Source organism: Haemorhous mexicanus, chromosome 8, assembly GCF_027477595.1.
Source record: "Haemorhous mexicanus isolate bHaeMex1 chromosome 8, bHaeMex1.pri, whole genome shotgun sequence".
In the NCBI taxonomy this organism is placed as follows: domain Eukaryota; kingdom Metazoa; phylum Chordata; class Aves; order Passeriformes; family Fringillidae; genus Haemorhous; species Haemorhous mexicanus.
The window spans coordinates 31,541,865-31,564,136 of record NC_082348.1 but is presented as its reverse complement, the minus strand read 5'-3'; the positions used below and the strand labels follow the sequence as shown (position 1 = coordinate 31,564,136).

Here is a 22,272-nt window from a genome sequence, read left to right as displayed (position 1 = left end):
TCTGCATGCGCCAATGCGAACACTGCCCCTGAAAATGTGTCAATGCACACATGTATGTATTTGAGCCTCCCAAAGGGGGCATAATGGATAACATCTGATTGCCAGAGCTCAAGAGCTCCTAAGCCTCTAGGATTAACACCTACTGGCATCGAGGGCAAGGAGAAGGCCTGGCAGTTGGGGCATGTCGCCACAATTGCTCTGGCCTGCTCTACCGAGATTTTGAATTGCTGCCTTAAGGCAGATGCATTTTGGTGGTAAAAGTGATGGCGCAGTTGAGCTTGTTGGAAGGTGTCGGGAATTGTGTGAGAGGTGGGACCTGCGCGAACTGGCATGGCTAGGTGATCAGCTCTCCAATTGCCCTCGGTGAAAGCACCAGGCAAATCTGTGTGAGACCAAACATGCATGATGTAATAGGGTTGCTCTAGGTGGGAAAGCAGCCAGATTAATTCCGAGAGCAAGCTAAACACTTTTTCATTTTGGATGTCCTTAAGGAGAGCATGTTCTGCCCTCTCAGCTATCCTGGCAACATAGGCCGAATCAGTAACCACATTTAGGGGTTGTTGGAATTTCCTGAATGCTCTAATGACAGCAGCAAGTTCTGCTATCTGGGGAGATCCTTCAACAGTTTGGACATTAGACTCCCACTTTCCAGTGTCTGCATTTCTTCAGGTGATCACTGACTTGTGGGACTTTCCAAACCCATCAGTGAACACTGTGAGAGCACCCTTAATTGGTGTGGTACTTTTGAGTGGTTTTAGAGCCAAATGTAACAAGTCTCTGAAGAACTTGTGTTTTGGGTAATGTGTGGAAAGCTGGCCAGGAAAGCTGCCTGAAGTAATTTGCAGGTGTTCATTAGTCTGCAAAAGTGTGTCCAAATATTCTAGCGTGAATGGCAAATAGAAGCACACTGGTTCATAGCCTGCTAGGGTTCGGAGGTGACCTCTAGCTTTGATTATTAATTGAGACACAAGTTCCTGTGGTGGAGTTATTGTTTTATTGGCTGGTGCGGCAGGAACAACCACTCGATGATAATGAGCAGGTCCTTTGAGCCACTGTCCCACTGAAAAATGAGTGCATGAAAATGTGGGGCCTTACCTAACACTGCGACCTCCAGGGGAAGGGACGGGTCCACCTGATGGGCTTGACGGGACGTCACCGTGGCTGCAGCTTTCTCCAGAACTGCTTGGGCCTCCAGAGTCAGGGTGCGAGGAGAGGCGAGGTCACGATCTCAACGTAAGAGGTTGAAGAGTGGGGCCAGCTCCTCTGTGGTGAGATCCAGGAAAGGCTGGATCCAGGTGAGAATTCTGCAGAGCTGCTACAGGTTGTGCAGGGTACGGGGATCGTTCTAGATGGTGAGGCTCTGGGGGTGTGACAGTCCTCCCGGTGATGTGGAAACTGAGGTACTTCCACGGGCTGGAGAGCTGGACTTTGTCCGTGGCGATTTGAAGTCCTGCATGTTCCACGGTGGCCATGGTCTTGTCGAGGGCACTCTTTAAGTAGGCTTTGATTGGGGCACAGACGAGGATGTCGTCCATGTAATGACAGATAATAGCCTCGGGGAAAAGTTTCCGGACTGGGGAAAGAACTTGTGCCACGAAAGTCTGGCAGAGCACAGGGCTATTTTTCATCCCATGGGGCAAAGTGACCCAATGGTACCACTTGTAGGGCTCTTTTCGGTTGATGGACAGCACCGAAAAAGCGAACCTAGGAGAATCTCCAGGGTGCAACAGGATGTTAAAGAAGCAGTCCTTGATGTCCAGGACTGTGAGCCGCCAGTCTCTCGGAAGCATGGAGGGATAGGGGAGGCCAGGCTGAAGAGGGCCCATGTCTTGAATGACCTCATTGTCTTTATGGAGGTCTTGGAGCAGGCACCACTTGTCTTTGCCTGGTTTCTTAATGACAAAGACTGGGGTGTTCCAATGGCTTAGAGATGGTACAATGTGCCCCAGACGCAACTGCTCCTCGACCAGATCATTGAGCACCTTTCATTTCTCCTCTGGAAGGGGCCACTGCTCCACCCACACTGGATTGTGTGATTTCCAAACGAGGGGAGGGGTGGTGCGCTCTGCTGTGGCCCAGGCTAAAAATCCCAGGTGACATTGGAGATATCTAGTCAAGCCCCCCATTGGGACAGGACGTCCCTGCCCAGTAAGGCAATGTCGCAAGTGGTAACAAAGGGCCTTACCATGGCAATCTGCCCCTCCGGTCCCTCAATGGTTATGAGATGTTTGCCGGAGACTGTGCCACAAGGGGATACCAACTCCCAGTGTCGGGGCCACTTTGCTTTTGGAATGATGGTGACATCTGCCCCTGTGTCTACCATCATAACAAGTTCAAAATCCTTGTCTTTCCAAGAGATGGTGGCACAGATGTTAGGACTTTCCCTGGTTAGAGCTCAGGTATAAAAAACATCATAGTTAGAAGAGTCAGTGTCCTGTCCGGGAAGAACGTACATCTGCACAAACGGTGTGTGTTTGCAGAGTGTGAACAGCGGAGATGTGCAAGTAATAGTAACGGTGACCTCATTGAGGGGCCACACAGTCATGACCTCAGGGATGACTGAAATTTCGTTAGGAGTGTTTTTGTTGTCCCCCAATAGGAGTACTTTGATGGCCTGGCTGTAGAAAGGAGGAGGCATGTAGCCTGCCGGGACCCTGACGATTTCCTCATTGTCCAGCATAAGGTGAATAGAACTGCAAAGGACTCGGCAAAAGCTCTTGTCTAGTGTCTCTGTCTGGCGGAAGTACTTGAGTCCATCCTCGTGACTCCAGTCCTCAGAGATGATCCGGCCGGGAACTGGTTCTCCTGGATGGTAGGGAGATGCAGCCTGCCACTTGGTGTCATCGCGCGGGGCCATGGTACACTCTGCCAGCCGTTTCCTGGATGCCGAGGAGAGTGCCGTATTCTCGGAGCGTGCAGAGAGGTGGTGGAGGACGATCATGCAGAGGGCAAAGGCGCAAAGGAGAGGGGGTAGGGACAGTTGATGTAAACATGGCCATATTGTTTACAGTTAAAACACTGGATGTTGTTCAGTGTTACCATCGCCTCCCCGACACCCTTGCTCACCGCAACTGCGACAGTCTGCTCGATGGAGGTGGCCTTCATGCAGGTGGTGACCATCTGGGTGATGGAAGGCTCAGGGTCCTGGGGAGGGGCCCTGAGTACCTTTTTGGTGTTCGGGTTGGCGTTGGTCATGGCCATCTTAATGCGTTGGCATTGCTCCATCTCATGGAGCAATGCGTTCGATGGCCTCCCGTAGACGGTCAATGAATTTGAGGAATGGCTCATCGACTCCCTGGTGGATGGCGGAGAAGCTCTGCAGGGGGGTGGAGCTGTCCGGTATCTTTAAAAGGGCTGTTTGGGCGGCTAGCTTGATATCTGTTAGTACATTGATAGGCAAAGTGGCGTGATCTTCAGGCCTATCAAACACCCCATCACCCGAAAAGGCATTCAAAGCATCATCCCCCAGCCTGTCCACATGGTGCTTCTCCACCAAAGGCTTTAAGAGATTTTTCCACTGAGCCTCCCAAAGGAGGAACTCAGTTGGGGACAATAAGGCAGTCATAATACACCGGAGGTTGTGGGGAATCAAGGTGTGACCAGTGAATGTCAAGTCCAGTAAATTTTTAAAATATGGTGAACCCCTCCCGTAGCCTCTTGCTGCCCTCCGCAGCTCCTTAATTTCAGTGTATGGAATCTGTTCCCACCGCGCGTCACCATTCCAGGTCACGATGACTGGAGCAACCAACCAGTCGAGGTCCCTAGCAAACTCCAGGTCCCCATCCCTGACTGCCTCCTCCCAGATCTGTGCCCAGCTACCACCCGGCCTGATGTTATGACTGGGGATGCAGCAGGCCCCATCCTCCTCGGAGGATGAGACTGGGCAAGCTAGGGCACAGGGTCTCCAACTGATGGGAGGGCCCCAGTGACTGGGACCCCAGCAAGCCAAGATGGCCACCTTCCGGTCAGAACCTGAAGTGGCCAGAGACGGGGGGGCGTGGCCCAATGGGGTGTGGCCTGATGGGAGGCTGGCATCCCACCCTGGGGCGGAGCCCTCTTTGGTAGTAGGACCACCCACCAAAGGCCCACCCAGGAGAGAAGCAAGAGGAGCAGGAGGGGCGGAGCCCGATGAACATGACATTGCCGTGTTGGAGGGGGCGGGACCTGACATGGGGGCGGAACACGATGCGATGGGAGGAGCTGGGGGAGGTGCCGGTGGAAGGGCGGGAAGACTATGAGGGGGTGAGGAGAAGGCCTTTTGGGGCACCACAAGGCTGGTGCCATTTTGAGAATTAAAACTGGGGATATAACAGGAGTTTGAACTAGAAGCAGGGGTATTTGGACTAAGGGTGAGGGCAGAATCCAGACTGGGGTGCCCAGTCCCAGGCTGGCAAAGGGACTGAGTGGGGCAGGAAGCAGGTGGCAGCCCTGTGCCTTCGGGCAGGATCTGGGTCCTGTCCCACTCTTAGGGGAAGAGGGTTTAGGGTCATGTGGGGAGGGACACAGGGGAGGAGAACTGGGGGCCCCAACCTTTTCCCTTTAATAACTTAAAAATAGGATCAAACAAAACATTGTATTTCCCCACCCGAAAATTCCCCTTAACTTGCTCAGTATAAATACATCTCCCCACTTTCCCCCAAAATGAAATAGAAGAAACATCTTCCCAAGAAATCTCAGGAAAATGGTCAAAAAGAAACTTAACAAAAGATTTAAGATCCCCTTTTTTAAAAGAAATGTTCCCTAATACAAGGGTAGCCTTAACTTGGATGTAGAACTCCTTCTGGGGGCGGATTAGTTTAACACCCATCTCCCCAAATCTCCCCCAACAAGGCAAAGGCAAAAATAAAAGAAACAAGCCCGAGTGTAGTGCCCCTCGGCACTAGTTCACTCACCCCACTTGTAGAAATCGCCAGGCAAAATGAAGGTCTTTGTCGGGGCTGGCTACCTCCTGCCGGTGCTCCCTCGGAGCTGCAGACGAGTGAAGGCAAAGTGCAGAGGGGTGTCGGCAAGCCAGGCAGAGCAGTCCTCTGGACAATCGAGGAGGTGGCTCTCCCTGGAGCTGGAGCCGAACGGCGCTTATTTTCTTTGTGCAGCCGCTCACAGAGCCACCACGCCGAGGAGCCGCTCTCGAGGACCGGACGAGCAGATGACTGCCCAGGTCCTTGTGTTCGGGCGCCAACTGCGGGAAACGGAGACACGACTTCTTCCCTGCAGGGGAGAAATCCTGAGCAGGGGCTGGTCGACCAGCTCCAGGGGAACTGACTCCTCAGCCCACCTTGCACTCAGTCCCGGATAAGCTCTTCTTTTGCTGGCCAGGAAAGGAAGGAGGGCTCTGCACACACTGCCGGAGATCCAACCAGGTTTATTCAGGGCGATGCAGAGGGTCCAGGAAGGGTCCGGGGGGATGGAGAGGAGCGAAGCAGGGACACAACCAGGCTGAAGGGGAGTAGGTGGCAAAAAGCCCAGAACAGGGGCGGGGCCAGGGTTTATAATGATGTAACAAGCAGGAGGGTCTGGGGTACACAGATCCAATGGAGAAGGGGACCAGGGGAGGAGCCGGAGTGGAGTGACTAGGGGTACAGAAATGAAAGAGGGGGAAGAGGGAGGTGTTAAAATACGAACCAACGGGTAAGGAGAGAACTCAGAACTTTCCAGAACTAGGGGAGGGAGCCGCAGCTGACTGATGTTCACACAAGAGTGTCCTCCTATGGCATCCCCGCCCCGAAGTCCTTAGGGTCTCCTCCCACAGTGGTGAGTTTTGTTTCCCAGGGTAAAGGGCCGGCATTTGTGTTCAGGGGACTGTGGCCCAGAGTAGCTGGCTGCCCGCTGAAATTCCACATTGTGTAAGATGCCTCCCAGACCCAAGCTGGCAGTAATACCAAGTCTGGCTGGTTTGACAGTGTCAAGTGGCTCCTGCAATCTGCCATCAGGAGTCTGGAAATGGTGAGTTTTCTTCTTCAAGGAAAAGAGCTGGTGGTGGTGTTCGGGGGCCTGTGGCCCGGAGTGACCTGCTGCCTGCTGAAATTCCTCGTTGCACAAGATGTCTCCAAGACCCAAGCTGGCACCACGACACACTGAGGATGTTTTAACAGTGCCAATTGCTTCCTGCAATCCTCCATCAGGAACCTTCCTGATGAGTTTTGTTTCCCAGAGTAAAGGTCCGGCGTTTGTGCTCACGGGCCTGTGTCCCTGACTGGCCCGCTTCTGGATGAAATTACACATTGCGCAGGATGCCTCTCAGACCCAAGCTGGCATCACTGCCAACTCGGGCTGCTTTGACAGTGCCAAGTGCCTCCTGCAATCTGCCATCAGGAACCTGAGCTGATGAGTTTTGTTTGCCAGGGGAAAGAGCCGGCATTAGGGTTCATGGGCCTGTGGCCAGGAGTAGCTGGCTGGCTGCTGAAATTCCGCATTGCGCAAAATGCCTCCCAGACCTAAGGTTGAACCAGTGTCAACTCAGGCTGGTTTGATAGTGCGAAGTACCTCCTGCACACTGCCGTCAGGAACCTGGGATGGTGAGTTTTATTTCCCCGGGAAAAAGGCCCGCACTTCTGTTCAGGGGCCTGTGGCCTGCCAGGGCAGGCTATCTTTTTACATTACGCATTGTGCAGAATGCCTCCCAGTCCTGAGCTGGCAGCATTACAGACTCGGGCTGGTTAGAGAGCTGGTTAGAGTGCATCCTGTAAACTGCCATCAGGAACCTCGGCTGATGAAGATTCTTCCCCCAGAAAAAGGGGGGGTGTTTCCGTTCAGGGGCCTGCAGCTGGGAGTGGCCAGCTGCCTACTTAAAGTCTGCATTGCACAGGATGCCTCCCAGACCAAGCTGGCACCCGTTCCAACTTGGTCTTGTTTGACAGAGCCAAGTGACTCCGGTAATCCGCCATCAGGAACCTGGGTGGAGGAGTTTCTTTCCCCAGGGAAAAGAACTGGCGTTAGTGTTCAGGGGCCTGTGGCCCGGAGTGGCCAGTTTCCTGCTGAAATTCCGGATTGTGCAGGATCACTCCCAGACCATAGGAGGCACCAGTAACAACTTGGGCTGCTTTGACTGCGCCAAATGCCTCCTGCAATCTGCCATCAGGAACTTAGGCTGGTGAGTTTTGATTCCTAGGGAAAAGGGCCAGTATTTGTATTCAGGGGCCTGTGGCCCGGAGTGTCCACTGGTTGCTGAAATTCTACATTGCGCAGAATTGCTCCCAGACCAAATGCGGCACCACTTGCAACTCAGGCTGCTTTGACTGCGCCAAATGCCTCCTGCAATTTGCATCAGGAACCTGGGTTGGTGAGGATTGTTTCCCCAAGAAAGGGGCCGGAATTGATGTTCAGGGGCCTGTCCCCCAGAATGGCCAGCTGGCTCCCAAAATTCCGCATTGCACAGGATGCCTCCAAGACCGAAGCCGGCACCACTTACAACTTGGGCTACTTTGACAGTGCCAAGTGCCTCCTGCAATCTGCCATCAGGAACTTAGGCTCGTGAGTTTTATTTCCCAGGGAAAAGGGCCGGCGTTACTGCTGAGGGGCCTGTGGCCTGGAGTTGCCGGCTGCCTGCATGTCTCAGCCATGTTTTCTGAAAAATCTTTTCTTTAGGATTCTTTTTCTTGAGAAGCTGAGAGGTTTCAAGAAGAAAATAATTGTTTACATTATCTGCTGCTATGGAATGCAAGAGGTGGATCTGTGATTGGTCTTATGTAGTTGTTTCTAATTAATGGCCAATAAAAGTTCACCCGTCAGACTTTCTCGGCCAGTCCGAGCCATTGTTATTCATTCCTTTTCTATTCTTAGCTAGCCTTCTGATGAAATCCTTTCTTCTATTCTTTTAGTGGAGTTTTAATAAAATATATATCATAAGATAATAAATCAAGCCTTTTGAAACACAGAGTCAAGGTTCCGTCTCTTCCCTCATCCTAAGACCCTTGTGATCATCGTTACACCTGCACACCTTCTGCATTGAGCAGGATGCTTCCCAGACCCAAGCTGACAGCACTGCCAACTTGAGCTGGTTTGACAGTGCCATGTAACTCCTGCAATTTGCCATCAGGAACCTGGGTGGGTGAGTTTTGTTTCCCAGGAAAGAGGGCTGGTGTTTCTGGTGCAGAGGCCTGTGGGCCGGAGTGGCCAGCTGGCTCCTAAAATTCCGCATTGTGCAGGATGCCTCCCAGACCCAAGCTGGCACCAGCGAAAACTTGGGCTGGTTTGACAGGGACACCTATACTGAATTGGAAAATGCTACTGTAGCTATCCTTTTTTACTGCTGTGTGTGAGTTAGAATAAAATGTTTTAAGGAGAAGCTTCTGGATTTGGGGGATTGGATTTACTTCTTCTCTACAGTTACTTGTATAACAGTACAGAATAATTGTTAAATGGACCAGTTTTAACTCTGTACAGACAGAGAATCAGTAAGTTGGAATATTGGTAAAGAACTGAAGGAACAGACAAAACTTAGAGTCTGTAACAACTTCTGCTGCCTGACATTTGGTCCCAGGAACTGGAGCTCAAAAAAAACCTACCTGCAATTACAAGTTGCTGTTCAGAAGTCATGAAGTGAGGCCGGAGATTGTGCATTTCTTGGATGGATATTGGCACACTTTAAATAGGGGCAACAGGCAGACAGCAGTATTAACACCCAGTATTTAAGATCCCCTGGTATGGTTAAATATTCCTTGGGTTTTTTTATTTGAGATCAGGTTTGCTTATCTACCTCCACCTCAACTGATGGGATGAAGAAGATAGATATACTCAATTTCGTCTCTGCTGTTAGTTTCTGATGAAACAGACATTTTGGCTTAATGTAAGCAACTATTAATGACTTTTTATTAAAAGGTGGATTCAGAAGACAAAAAATAGGAATTTGAAACTTTCAGTTAAATAATTTTATGTCCAGTCGTCTTCTATTATCTGTACAAACTTCCTCCAGAAATTCAGCACTCTAGTATTAAATATAAATATTGTAAAACACTTAAAACCACAATAATTATTAGTAACTCTATGTAATTACTTTCTCCCTGGGTTAATATTTAACTAGCACAGAGTTAAGACATCTGTGAAAGCCAGTTGATATCAACTTTGTTATATTACAGAACAAGAGAGAGGAATAAATGGAGTAATATTTTATTGATCAGAAACAATACTTTTCTCAGCAATTAAAATGCATGATTCATATGAACAAGGTGAAAATGAAACAACCAAAAAAATAACTTCACATTTTTTCCATTTTCTTCTTAGTGTAAGCATATTAATCTTATTTCCATAGTACAATAAATGAATGTTGCCTGGTTGCCAGCCCAAATGTTTGTTGCCATCAAAAGGAGTACATGTTGCAGCATTTCTACAGCCAAATGCTCTTATAAGTCACCACCATGAAAAACTGAGTAACATAAATGCCAACATTAAAAAACCAGCTGAGGGACCCTGCAATGCAGCCATTTATTACTTGAAGACAGTAGCATTAAAAATAGACATTTTCTCTCATTGAATCATAACATGCTGGTGTTACAGATAAAAAATATAAGACAACTATTGCTGTAGCCCCTGTAGATTGATACAATAAATCCAAACTAAAACAAACAAACAAACAAACAAAAAAAAACCCCAGCAAATAATAACATGTAATAAAAAAATAATAATCTGCATGTTCAAAGAAATCTCATAGCCCCACCAAAAGAGATTTTACTTCCATCCCAGAGAAGACAGCTATGGACTACAACATTCTGTAAAGTAGAAGAGAGCCATGAGAAATGAGCATAAAAATTTAACTTATGGTGACAGAAAAACATTTTAAGAAGCAGAACCTTCTCTTAGCTATGTAGGAACTGAAAAAAGGTGAGGTAGGAAGACAAAATAAGGAATTGGTATTTTCCAATGCAAATTAGAAAACAGATTATCTAATCTCAGCAAGAGAGGGGAAATACAGCTCTGCTATACCATGTGACCCTTCACTGCCAGAAAGATTTTCTTGCACATCCAGCTGGCTGTGTTTCTTTTCCAAAGTGAAGATGAGGAGGTATGTGCCTAGAAGGAAGCTGTGATTGTCCACCTAGAATTAGGGTAATTTCTGTAAAAAAAAATTTCCCTCCTAAATTATAATTACATGTTTCTCTAATAGAAATATATATTAAATGACAAAATCTGTAGTCTGGTAAATTTGAACTGCCTCTCTGAGAAAGAAGCTTAATTAAAGTCTAATACTGTATCACAGTCTAAACCAACATCTATTTGGTAATTACAACAACGATCCACCAGGTACCATGAAATAATTGTCTAATAATGTGCCATAAATGGTTTACAGCACATTTAAATGGACAAACACCTGTCTGGGCTTTGAGTCTCAGTGGTACCTGCCGATTGTGTAAAGGAAACTCAAGACAGATTTATACCAGCTGATGATCTGGTCCCACAATTGTAAAGCTGCTACACTGGAGCAGGGATTCTCTGCACCCTGATATCTTCAGAACATGGCACAAATGTTAAGTAGCACTACAAAGATCAGCAAGCAGAGTTGTAAATAACCTCTAGTCATGTTGTAGCAGACATTGTTACTGTCACTCTTAAAAATTTAAGAGACTGTGACATCTGATTGCCAGGTCTCACACTACTCTACACAATCCAAGAGATTCTTCAAATCATCCCCATCATCTGACCAGACAGCCCTGCAGAAGAGAAGAGATCTTCATTTGTGCATCCTAGCTGAAATTCTATATTGTGAAACTGTATCAATAATAAAACACTTTCTATATTCAAACTCCAGACATAAGAACTGTAAAAAAAGCTAAAGAAAGGTGCAAGTGGCTGGACCTTGCCACATCCTCCTAATGTTTTCTTTGTAAGTACAAAGCATTAAACACCTTAAGAAGTCACAAAGTAATAAACACTGAAAATTACCTAGACACTATTGAAGCATAGAGAGAAACTACTGACAAAAATGTTTAAATGTCAAAGTCAAGGTGGCTTGTATACAATAATTTTGTATGCAAAATTATTTCAAACTGGTCTCAGAAAGAACTGTCTTCCAGTTTTTTCACTGGACTACATTCATCAGCAATAAGTTCATTAGCAAAACAGTTCTACCATCTACTTTTTCTTCTGCCTAATTTTGGTTTTTCCTCACTTCAAGTAGACTTATCCGCAAATGAAATGTAAAAAATTTTTTCTTACATTTTTAATTTTCAGTGAGCTCACCTCGTTTCATGCCCTCATTCTTGAGCATTTTTGTCATTTCACCTGACAAAACTACTATTTCTTTAAAGCACAACGATTTAGGAAAAATACAAGTTTCTATAAAGACACATTTTCTCAAGACCTTCCTGATAGCCTCCTAGTTTTCAGTGAGACCTTTATGCACCAGCAGAACCAAAGAAACAACATATAAAGCACTGCTCTTAGCTAATTAACTGAGACAGAGATTCAGAATCAACCAATCTAAAACAATATTGAAATTCTCCATCTCTAAAGTTTTTAACCTTTATCATACAAAACTTATACTGGGCTTTAAAAGTAGTATAACATGTGCACTGTGCTCAGTCTTGCATGCTCACCTCAGACAGCAAAACCGGCCACAAAATTAACCCAAACTTTGCCCCAAGAACGAAGGAGTAAGTTATCAAGCATATGGCCAGGGAAATACATCAAAGTAAAATCAGAACAATGCCACAAGGAATTCTGTACATGACCTTCTCCAGCTGAGTAGATTCCTTAAGCACATAATAAAGTTCCACCAGCTGCAGTTACTATGAGTGTCTGGAGGGACTTACAGTGACTCAGGTTACTCCTTTGCTCTCTGGCAGTGAGGCCTCACCAGTCCTGTCTTTGTTAAATCCAGAAGAAACTTCCATATGATTCAGGAGAAGGAGACACTTCTGAATATCCTGAAATAGCTTAAATAAAATTGCTCAAATCTTGGTGCAAGATAGTACATAGCAGTACAGAAGTACATGAAGGCTCACACTGGAAGTAGTGTCTCTGTGCTTGGTGTAAAACAGTGGGAAGAAAACAAACTGGCCAAACCAAAGCAAAACATCAATCTCTTTAACCAAAACAGCAGTATCTATCTTTGAATCTGTTCCCTCAGACTACCTGTCAGGCTTTTTTGATGGCCAAACGAAAGCTGGACCAAAAAAAGAACCTGGAAAACTTCTTGTTATTATTGCACCTATTTAAACCATTTTGCTATGCTCTGTTTTAGGTTGAATTAGGACAACAGAGTATGGTATTTACACTCTAAGATTCTATAGGCAAATGAAGCGGCTTCAACACAGCACAGTCTTATACAAACTTCCAAGAAAATAAGAAATCCTTCATTGACTCCCTTTGTACAAAAATTTGCCAACTTTGTCTACACAGTAGAAACTGAAGAGGCAAAGTTTGTATCCCTATGTAAAGGCACATACATATATAGATATATATGTACAGATGTCCATACTGTATAGATAACACAAACACAAGTATATATGCACGTGTGTGTATACACACACACACACACACACGAGCAACGTGTAGGTTTAGTTTGCATCATCCAGGAGAAGAACATATTCCAAGGTAGCTGAGATCTTCTGGCCATGAAGTCAATGGATCAGCTGTGGATTGGCACAAGGGCATGGGGCAGGGGCAGCCCCTCAGCCATAGAGCTTCTCAGTCTTGAGTGCCACGCTGTCCATGTCATGGTAGCCCTTGCCGTTGAGGTGCTCGCCAGCGCAGTCATGGCCGTAGCCGTAGCCCTGCACGTCGCTGATGGTGGACACAGTGTAGGAGGCCGTGCGCATGGCGTCTGAGTGGCTGAAGCTGTGCTCAAACTGGATCTTGTACTGGTTCCAGTGCCTCCTCAGCACTGCCTGCACCTGTGCCCCCAGACAAAGCAAAAAGCACGTAAACCACGGCTCAGGGGCTGTGGTTGTTTGTCTCTTCATTCTTTGTCTCAGCAAATGGGACAGCAAGGCTCAGAAATCCTGGGCAAGGACACCTACCTACGTGCCATTTAGCACTTGAGGCATTCTCAATTATTCACCACTTAGGTAAACATCATTTTTCAGTAAATTTGGTGTGAAGTAATGGCATTTTACAATTGTAGTGCACTAGCTGCTGAGGAAAAGCACAGGTTAGAGGAGGAACAGCAGCCACACAGTTTTCTGCTTCCTCCCCTGTGAACTGCAGTCCAGGGAAGGATAGATCAGAAACAGAGGTGGAAAAGGTAATTTCTGTTTGTCCTTATTTCCAAAAGGCCACATCCTCAGCATCTGTAAATCCATTTACTCTCAACAAACCATAATTTACATTTGCTGTAATCATTACATGATTTTAGCACAAGTCAGTCTTTCCCAATTTCTGACCATACCTTAAGCAAATGACTAGTAGGACAAATTCCTGAACTCCACATTTCTAGCAGAGTTAAAAATAAAGCTGATAAAACAGCTGAAGGCCCCACTGGTTTACACGTCTGCACTGAAAGGATGTGATGTTTGTCATGGCCTTCCTCCCCTCCAATATGGTTAAACACCTGTGCAGAGTGGAGCGATGAAGTACCACATTCATGACATTCCCACAGAATTAGTCTTTCAGGGAGCATGCCAAGTGGGGAATGCTAACAATGGTAACAGCTCCTGTTGTGGCATTTTCAAACATTTTTTTTACTTTAAAATAAACTGCCTACAAGTCATGACTATTTAATTTCCTTTTCAGCCAAACTTTGTACGGAAAGCAGTCCTAACTGCTAACCAGTGAACAGTGACTGCCCCAGTTAATTGTTTATATTGTTTATATTAATAGTTTTAGGATTTTCCGTATGTCTTCAGGGTTTATGTTTGTATTCCATTTCCCTCACACAATGGCTCCTTTTGTCTATTTTTACTTGGGCTTTAATCATGAAAAATAAAAATAAATTCAAGAAAAGGGATGTAGTTTTTAGACTTCCTGCACTCTGGTATCAGAAACCTCTGTTTAAAGGAGAACTTCATATTTCTCAAATCCTTCACAAGGACATGTTAGAGTAAGGAAAGAAGTATCAACCAATTAACATAACAAATTAGCATTTTAGGGCAAAGGAAATGCTTTCTTACTGTTCATAAAAACTTTCTAATCCATTCCAAACATCTAAACACAAATCTTCAAACACTGAGAAATCAACGATCTTGATACTTTTGAGTTTCAGCTCCTATTGCTTTTCATATCAAAACTGTATACTTCTTCAGAGCCTAAAGGCTGAGTTCTTGTTTCAGCATGGGAAGTTTTTGATTAATTATTATATGCATTGCACAGAACCTTAGAATAGAGCAAATACAGAACCTTAAGTCTTTGCACAATTTGACTCCATCTCCTGTAATCTATCATAAAGCCAAGACAAGGAGCATATTCAAAATTCCAGCTTTTCCAAGAGGGAAGCTTGGAATTTAATTTGGAATCAATCAATCTGTGTTCACCACTAAGCTATGTGGTATTTGTTCTCCTTTCACAGTCAGTTACTTCAATAAGCTCAGAGTTTGAACGTAGACACACATGCAAAAAATTACACATTGAGCAATTTTCACTTTAGACAAGACAGGCTGGAGGTGGGGGAAATGCCAGCAACTGGAACTAAATGGTTTAACAAGGTCAAAGAAGTCTCTTGGTGGAGCTGGGAGATTAACTAGGCTTGCCAAATTACACACTCCACTCCTCTCCCATACTTCTCCTGGTTCCTTCAGTAACAATTGTTCATCTTATTTTTGCTTGCTAATAGCATTTGTTGACCAATCCTAAAGGATTCCATAGCTCCTGAGAACCACCAGCATCCCTGCAAGACAAGTGTCTTGGGGCTAGTGCCAGGGGAAAGCAGTCCAGCTGCTCCATGCCAGGGACAGAGAGCTATAAAATGGGTTTCCTCTATGGGCAAAGAGCATTTCCTCTCTGCCTGCCCCAGTGCCCATCACGCTGTCTTCATGCATTTCTAACTGAGCCACTATTCCTGGCATTCTTCCCAAAGCCTCTCCATCACTGCTGAAGCAGGACTGCACGCCCTGTCCTGCGGTGTGTCTGTTCTTGGAGGGTCTTATATCCTTTCATCTGTTGTGAGTGGCTTTCAGTCTCCTCTAACCTTCCAATCATTTACAGAAAAAGATTGGAAAAAGAAATTACACTCTGTTTAACAATATGTGTGTCTGCCCACAAAGTGAGAATAGAACTTTTACCACTTTCTCCTCAGCTTTGAGCAGTGGCATGGAGCTGTAAATTCAGCTCAGGAGGGGTAGAACTTTGTAAATTTGTTACAAGAAAGTATATTAAGGAAAGCATTGAATGAAAAAAAAAAATTATAATATTATAATTGTGTTTCTCAGTCATTAACAGAGATGCTGGTCCCAGCTGGAAGAATCTTTCATTCTTTCTCACCTTATAACTTAATAATGGCTGGATTTGATGAGTTTGCAGGAAGGACTCCTTCCAGTCAGCCCTATAAGACTGCTAGCTTGATGTTAAATATCAGACAAATGAAACAGCTCAGTAGCCAACCAGGAGAAAAAAACCCAAAAAACCTCAAACCACAACACGGCCTCATCTGTCTCATCTATTGTACAACAGACTGTATAACCTTGCAAACCTGAGACTATGCTTTTCAGGGCAACATTTCTGTGGAGCCGTGAAATGAAAGGAAAAAAGCAAACAAACCCCACAAGGCTTACACAGATCATGTAGGTCATTACCGCACCTGCTATTAAAATTTCAACAGGAATCTTCCTACTGGTTGATCAGAGATCTGGGGCAAGCTTCTCCTCTGACCACAGCCTGTATGACCCCAGAAGCCACTCCAGGCCATCTGAAGCTGGCAAACCTGATGTGTTGAGAGCATCCTATGGTGGGCTGCTGGCCAATGAGCAGACTGACTGTGAGTGCCCTTGGGGAAGCCCTGCCACAGAGGATCAAAGCTGAAGGGCTTGCACATCCACCCTGTCTGAAGGAGCTCTGTGGCCAGCAGCTGCAGTGCCTGTAAGAACTGGATTTGACAGGCCATCCCTGGCTGCTCTGCTCAGCAAACTGGAGATGTTCCTTGGCTACAGTCAGCAGCACATACCAGCTATTTTTCTCACATTTCTTAATTCATCTTCAGTGAAGTTCTATCCTAGCAGATCACTTTTGTTCACTTTCTGGCCAGAAGCGTCTTGCTTGAACAGGATTTGGCTCCTGATATTTGGTGCAGAACACACTAAAACGTACAGTAACAGGCTAAGACTTAGAAAGAAACTAGTGCTTTTAGCATTTTTTAATTGCTAATACCCCTGTCCTTCACCCCACTTGCTGGGGCTGGAACCTTTTAGGAGACAAAGGAAAGACATTTTTTTCTGTGCTGGCATTTTTCCCTACCTACATTCTCCCCCCTTGCATTTTCTAAGCGATACAGTTGTTTATAAAGCACTAAGTCCTTTCTTGAGCAAGGTGTACTGAAAATCATTTTAAAAAAGCAAATAGTGGTCACTGAAGCACTGGACCCAAAAGTGGTTTAAAAAGGATAAATTTCCACTCTCTAGAGAACAAATACAGACATTTATGTTTAAATAAGTCAAAGTCTATGGTCTAAGAACTGAACTCCTAAATTAATAAATGTTAAAATACCTACGTCCTCCTTTAAATATTATTCTGCCAGTAGATATTCAAGCCCTGATTCACTTATATTAGCATTTATAGGAGTTGTGGAAGAGCTCATCTTTTACCCCTGAGGAGCCCATGTGAACTTAGGGGATGACTCAAGTTTGGTTTTTCTTACACAGCAGAAAAGGATATGTTAAAAAATATGAGTTTGTAACATTGAAATATTAACAGACACCGGAATAGATTTCAAAATCAATCATAATTTAAAACAAAAAGCAGCCTTGGAAGAGGCACAAGGATGAAGACAGAACTGAGCAGTGGACAATATTGTTTCATAAATACTGCAGAAATTTCAAGGTTTTCCACCCTTCCTCCTTAATTTTCTACTGGAGCAGAACAAACTGATTTTTTTTTTCAAAATACCTGTTTTTAGAAGGCATTCTGAACTATACTATGGCATTATGAAGGCATCCTGAGCTTTCTGCACTGCAGAAGGGAAAGAGTGTGTGAGATGTCAATGCAGAGTGAGGGCAAGTGATCAGATCCAATCCAGAACACTTAATGCTGTTCTTGCTTTGAAGCAAATGTATGAGCAGGGACTTGAACCTGAATCTACTCTATGGTAAATCAGATCAAGGCCCCTGCCCCAGACAAAGCCTATCTTCATATTTTATGGCTCCTTGGCAAAAAAAAAAAAAAAAAAAAAAAAAAAAAAAAAAAAAAAATCACTGAGACTCATGCATTTGGGTGGGGGGACACACAACAAAGACACACAAATAAACCTTCGAAGACCACGGTAGTTTCATTGCAATTCTTTCAGCTTTGGACTTGGGAAGAGAAGGAAGGGCGATCTACTCTAATCAATTCTACCATTAGTGAAATATTTACCTTTGAGTAAAAATTACTGCCCAAGAACACTATAGAAACACACTGGCACAACTTAGATAAAAAACCCTAAGGGTTCAGTCTGAGGAAAACATCTGGTTACTCCCAAATTTCTGCTCACAGCCTACACTATAACCACACTAAATGTAGAACAAATGAGCAAACAGATGTGTAGGACTAAGTATAGCATTGTAGTTGTTCCTCTTCCAAAAGTGTTGGCAAATTACCAGTTAGTTTTCTGGTGGGGATATTTTGTTCATTTGTTTTGGGATAGCTGGGATTTTTTTTTTTTTTTGCAAGCAAAAGCAACATTAACAATTTTAGATATATTTTTTTTAGCCTTCCTACTGCTTTGATCTCTGACACTAAGCCTCTGGAAGTGTACTCTCTACAGCGTGGGGCAAGAGTTTCTACATGAAAGTCACCCTGTGCACTCCAGGGCCCTTGAGGTAGCCAAGATAACAGCTGGTTAGCTTCAACAGGATCAGTACCATCTATTGCTGAAACCTAGCACAATCCTCTAATGTCAGAATAAGGTCTGTCCTTGGAACTGGCTGATCATGGTGCCATAAACATGCACTTGTGACCCACACAAATTCCTGCCCTAAGTGCACCAAGCTGTTAAGGTCTGACTGTTGGAATGCTGCTTTTCGCTTGTGCTAAAAAACACTTTTCCAAACCTCAGCCTAAAATTTTCTCAGAGAGCCTCATAAAACAATCCCAGACTCATAGAGGGAGTTTGGTTGGAAGAGACCTTAGTGACCATCTAATTCCAGCCCCCTGACATGGGGTACAGCCCTACCCCAGCCCAGCTACACCTGTGCAGTGCGGTCCTGCTCCTGCTACAGAAGGACCAAGCAATGATTCTCCAGGATAACATCCTGTACAGCTTCCAACAGAGCCAAAAAAAACCCTTTCTGGGTTTTTCCAGACAAAAAAGCCTTCTGAGTGTTGAATTGCTTTTCAGTGTTATGATATTTATTGGGACTTTATAGCAACGTGACAACTCTCTTCAATTTCTTGATCAAGACAAATATGTATAGCTCAGCACCCAAGAATCAGTCTTAACACATTTAATGGTGCCATCAATTATCCCACAGTCCTTTCCAAGCTCTGCTTTTGGCATCCTGATACTGTGTTTTCTTCTTTTAATTGAGATAAATTTAGACATAAAATTAAAAAATGAAAAGAAAAAAAAATACCACCTCCTTAATTGCTGAAACAGAAACATATAAAAAAGAATAATTATTATAGATATAGTAAAAGTCGTTACTCTACCTCGCCATTGAAGAAGCAGAAAATTGTAGCCACCAGAAGACCCTGTAAAATAAAAACAAAGATTCTGCTTTAATTCATATGCATTTGGGCTATTTCAGGTGTGAGATAATGAAAGGTTTCTGATAAAATTCAAATATAGATAGCACAGAAAATGCAGGACAAATTGAAACACAATGAACTATTCCTAAAAAGAGACCACTAAATACACAGGGCCAGCTTTCTGCCACGATGTTTCCTTCCTTTGAAAATTGGAAGGCAAGTAAATGAAAATCCAGCATACCGAGAAATCAAAGACTACTGGATGAAGATCTTTAAAAACTGCAATAACACGACCATTTGTCTTTTATTTGATTGCCATGCCAGCTGCTCTGAGCTCAGGGGAGCCAGGGCTGGGTGCTGCTCCCCACCTGGTAGTGCATGAGGATGTGCATCACGTAGTCGTACACCTCCTCGGCGATCCGGCCCTCGGGTCGCCATGGGAACAGCACAAACTCGATGCCAAGGAGAGGGACAAGAATCAGGGTGGCTCTCACTGCCTTCATGTACAGGTTGGACTCAGCCTTGTGGGTGTCTTTCAGCTTGGTTATGAGAACACGAACAATGTTTAGCAGGAAGAAAAGGTTCACCTGTCGGAAAAGGAAATGACACTGAGAAAGAGGTCTGGAAAATAATCCCACACGCTGACTTGTGAGACTGGAAACCAAACAACACAAACTCACCCTGCTTGCATAAACACCCTGTGATTATACAAGAGATATCAGACAAACATCTTTGAAAACACTTTAAAGTAAGTGAGATGTGGCTCCAACTTCCAGTATCCACACCCATTCCTCAAACTCTGTAAGCAAAGTACCTGCCAGTGGTAACAACCCACACACCTTTCTCTCTGATGCCAGTAACAATGCATGGGTGAAGGATTGGTTCTTTTCAAGTTGGTCAAGAGAGAGGATGATGCTTTTCCCTCCTTGTATTTAAATATGGTTCTTCAAAAAGCTACTTTTTATTTTTCAAATGTGAATTTGGGTAACTTATCGAGAAGGTAAAATCAGAATAATAATTAAAAAATCACCAAAATGCTGCTACAAGGAACTGTATATTCCTCTAGACAAACAGTGGATTTGGCAGTCTTCCAGCAGCCAATGGCTGGATCTTTTATTCTTTCAGCAGAGCTGCCAATGGGGCAAGCACTGAGATGATGCTTTATGTCATTCCTTTGCACTACTGAACTTGTTTATTTTCATAGTTACTAAGGCTTTCTTTTGTTAGAAATGGTCTATCTCTGGTTTTTTTTCGTGGTTTGACCAGGATTTTGGGATTTTTAAATCCCAAACTGTCATTGTGAGCAAGCACAAAACTGATACACACACAGAGGTACGTGTATGGATACACACACCCACACACCCACCCACACCCACACCCCCCCCCAGGGATGAGGAACCAGAGGCACAGCAGCCCTAGGGATGATCCCAGCCCACCCTCACCTTCCGTGCAGCCCCTGGTGGAAGCTGCAGGCAGATGAGACCCTGAGAGCTCAGCCAGTCCCTGCCCTTAAACCATGCACAGACAGGACAGAGGTGCTCTGGGGAGCTGCTATGGAAGGGACAGAGGCTCTGCTCCTATCTCTGCCTCCACAGGATTGTCTGCCCTTGCCAACTAGAGACAAAAGGGGGGTAGGGGAAGAAGCTGGCAGATGGACAAATCCCTTCTAAAACACATCAGAATTCCTGGTCTAGGAGGAATTCTCTGTCTTGCTGTAGCAGAAGTGCAAGCAGGGAAGGCATTTCAGACCATGGGTGTCATGCTCCACAGCCTTGGAAGAATTCTTTCTGTCAGTTCAGGCTTTCAGAATAAATAGCGGTGTGCTATTATAGCAACATGGCCCTTTACAGATATGGGATGTTATTTATATTCTACTTACATGCTATTTAAATAACTCTAACAGGAAGCTGTTTGACATAGGAAACTACTGCATGAAGTTCTCCTGGAAGCCTCCAGCTACCTTTAAGCTTTGTTTAAACAGTCAAGGTCTTCTGATTCTTTCTCAAGGGATTTATTTAGATTTTATGTAGCCCACGATCCCTATCCAACTTCCTATAGTACGTGCAGACAATGAGTCCTTCCTCCATTTCTAAATTTAATCCTTCTCAAATCTACTTGTTCAACATTAACACGTCTCAAACACTGAGTTTTCTGTCCTCTCATGTTTTGGTAGTGTGGCCGATTCCTATAACACTGCCCTTAAGTGCTAGCTGAGGATGAAAGTTGCAGCAGCCAGGCATAAATAGCAGCACCCAATGAGCTGGTTTTCTATTTGTTTCACCCACCAAAACCAAAATGCACAAAATTAAGCATGCAAAGAGTTTGTAAATAGCAAAAAGGGTAAACAGAAAGCTGGAGAAGGCAAAGCAGAGGGCAGAGCTGAGTAGAACAGGATGAGTGTCAGTACAAGTATGTAGCACCAATTTTTGATGAATATCTCTTCTGTCAGAAAATAAGAGCGAGGTCGGGATGAACTGAATTTTTAATTAAAGTGATGAAAGCAGGTCCTGGATTTAAGTAAGGTGCTGAGTAGATTTTTACATTTAAGCAAAAGTAGGGCAGTGGAACTCTTTGCATGCACATTATCATCAAATTGACTGTGACGGTTTGGAAAAGCCTAAAGGAGCTCTGTTGTGCTATCTGCACAATGAACACAGAGTGAAATAGCAACAGCCCCACAGTGACCTGAAAATTGAACAAGGCAACTGAGCAAAAATAGAAACAAAGGCAGAGAAGGCAACTCTAGACACAAAAAAAGGTGGTGGTGCCTATACTGGAAACTCAGGAGCATTTAGAGTCTGGCTTGAGAGTGGCAATGAACTGAAGCTGAGTTCCTAAGTAAATAGGGCTGCAGTTTTTGAATTAAACTCTCCTCATGTCCCTGATATTTCTACTTTTCTCCATGCTGAGTTTGCACTAAGTAGCATAGTAATCCTTGTGGGTTTAAATTCTGTTTCTGTTCTTCCTTAGGATGATATAAACAGGCCATTCTCACTCGAGGCACTCAGATATTTTTAGATATCAGTTGGTAGCCACTGCCTGGCTTTTAGTACAGTTGTTCAGCTCCATATCTTTGCCTGCACAACTGAGCATTCAACTTCTAAACTCCTAAGCCTGGCACCAAGTTCAGCTTAAAGTCATTAAACACAAGAACATGAAAGACAAAGCGGGGAGCACCTGAACTTCCTTCTAGCACACCTTCACTCAGAACTTGCATCTGTAGTGGTCTGTCAGACTGCAATACCAATACACAGCATTATTGCAGGGAGAAAGGAACATCTCTGTGACCATATTTATATAAAAAATGTCATAGCTAAATAACCCAGAGGCACCCAAACAAACAAAACCACAAGAGCACTCGCACATCTGAAGTCTACATGGAAATCAGTACTGCTCTCACTGAAGTGCAAACCAATTCCTTTTCCTCTCTGCCCTCAAAATTTTGATCAATATTTGTCTAGCATGCAAACTAACATCACCCTCTGCTGTCTCATTCCCACTCTGTTTCTTTAATTGCGAGTGCTTAGG

General features: G+C 44.6%; 1 protein-coding gene across 5 annotated transcripts in view; it reads right to left on the bottom strand.

Annotated features, from left to right (window-relative positions):
* Positions 1 to 9,089: 9,089 nt before the first annotated feature.
* LOC132330746 (calcitonin gene-related peptide type 1 receptor-like) overlaps positions 9,090 to 22,272 on the bottom strand; it is a 63,867-nt gene continuing 50,684 nt past the window's right edge. For all 5 annotated transcript variants that reach the window (XM_059853466.1, XM_059853468.1, XM_059853469.1 and 2 more), the window contains 3 exons: positions 19,113 to 19,331; positions 18,706 to 18,747; positions 9,090 to 12,827 (listed from right to left, as the gene is read on the bottom strand). In XM_059853466.1, coding sequence (XP_059709449.1) covers positions 12,606 to 12,827; positions 18,706 to 18,747; positions 19,113 to 19,331 — 483 coding nt within the window. In that variant the 3' untranslated portion in view covers positions 9,090 to 12,605. The remainder of the gene's footprint in view (positions 12,828 to 18,705; positions 18,748 to 19,112; positions 19,332 to 22,272) is intronic.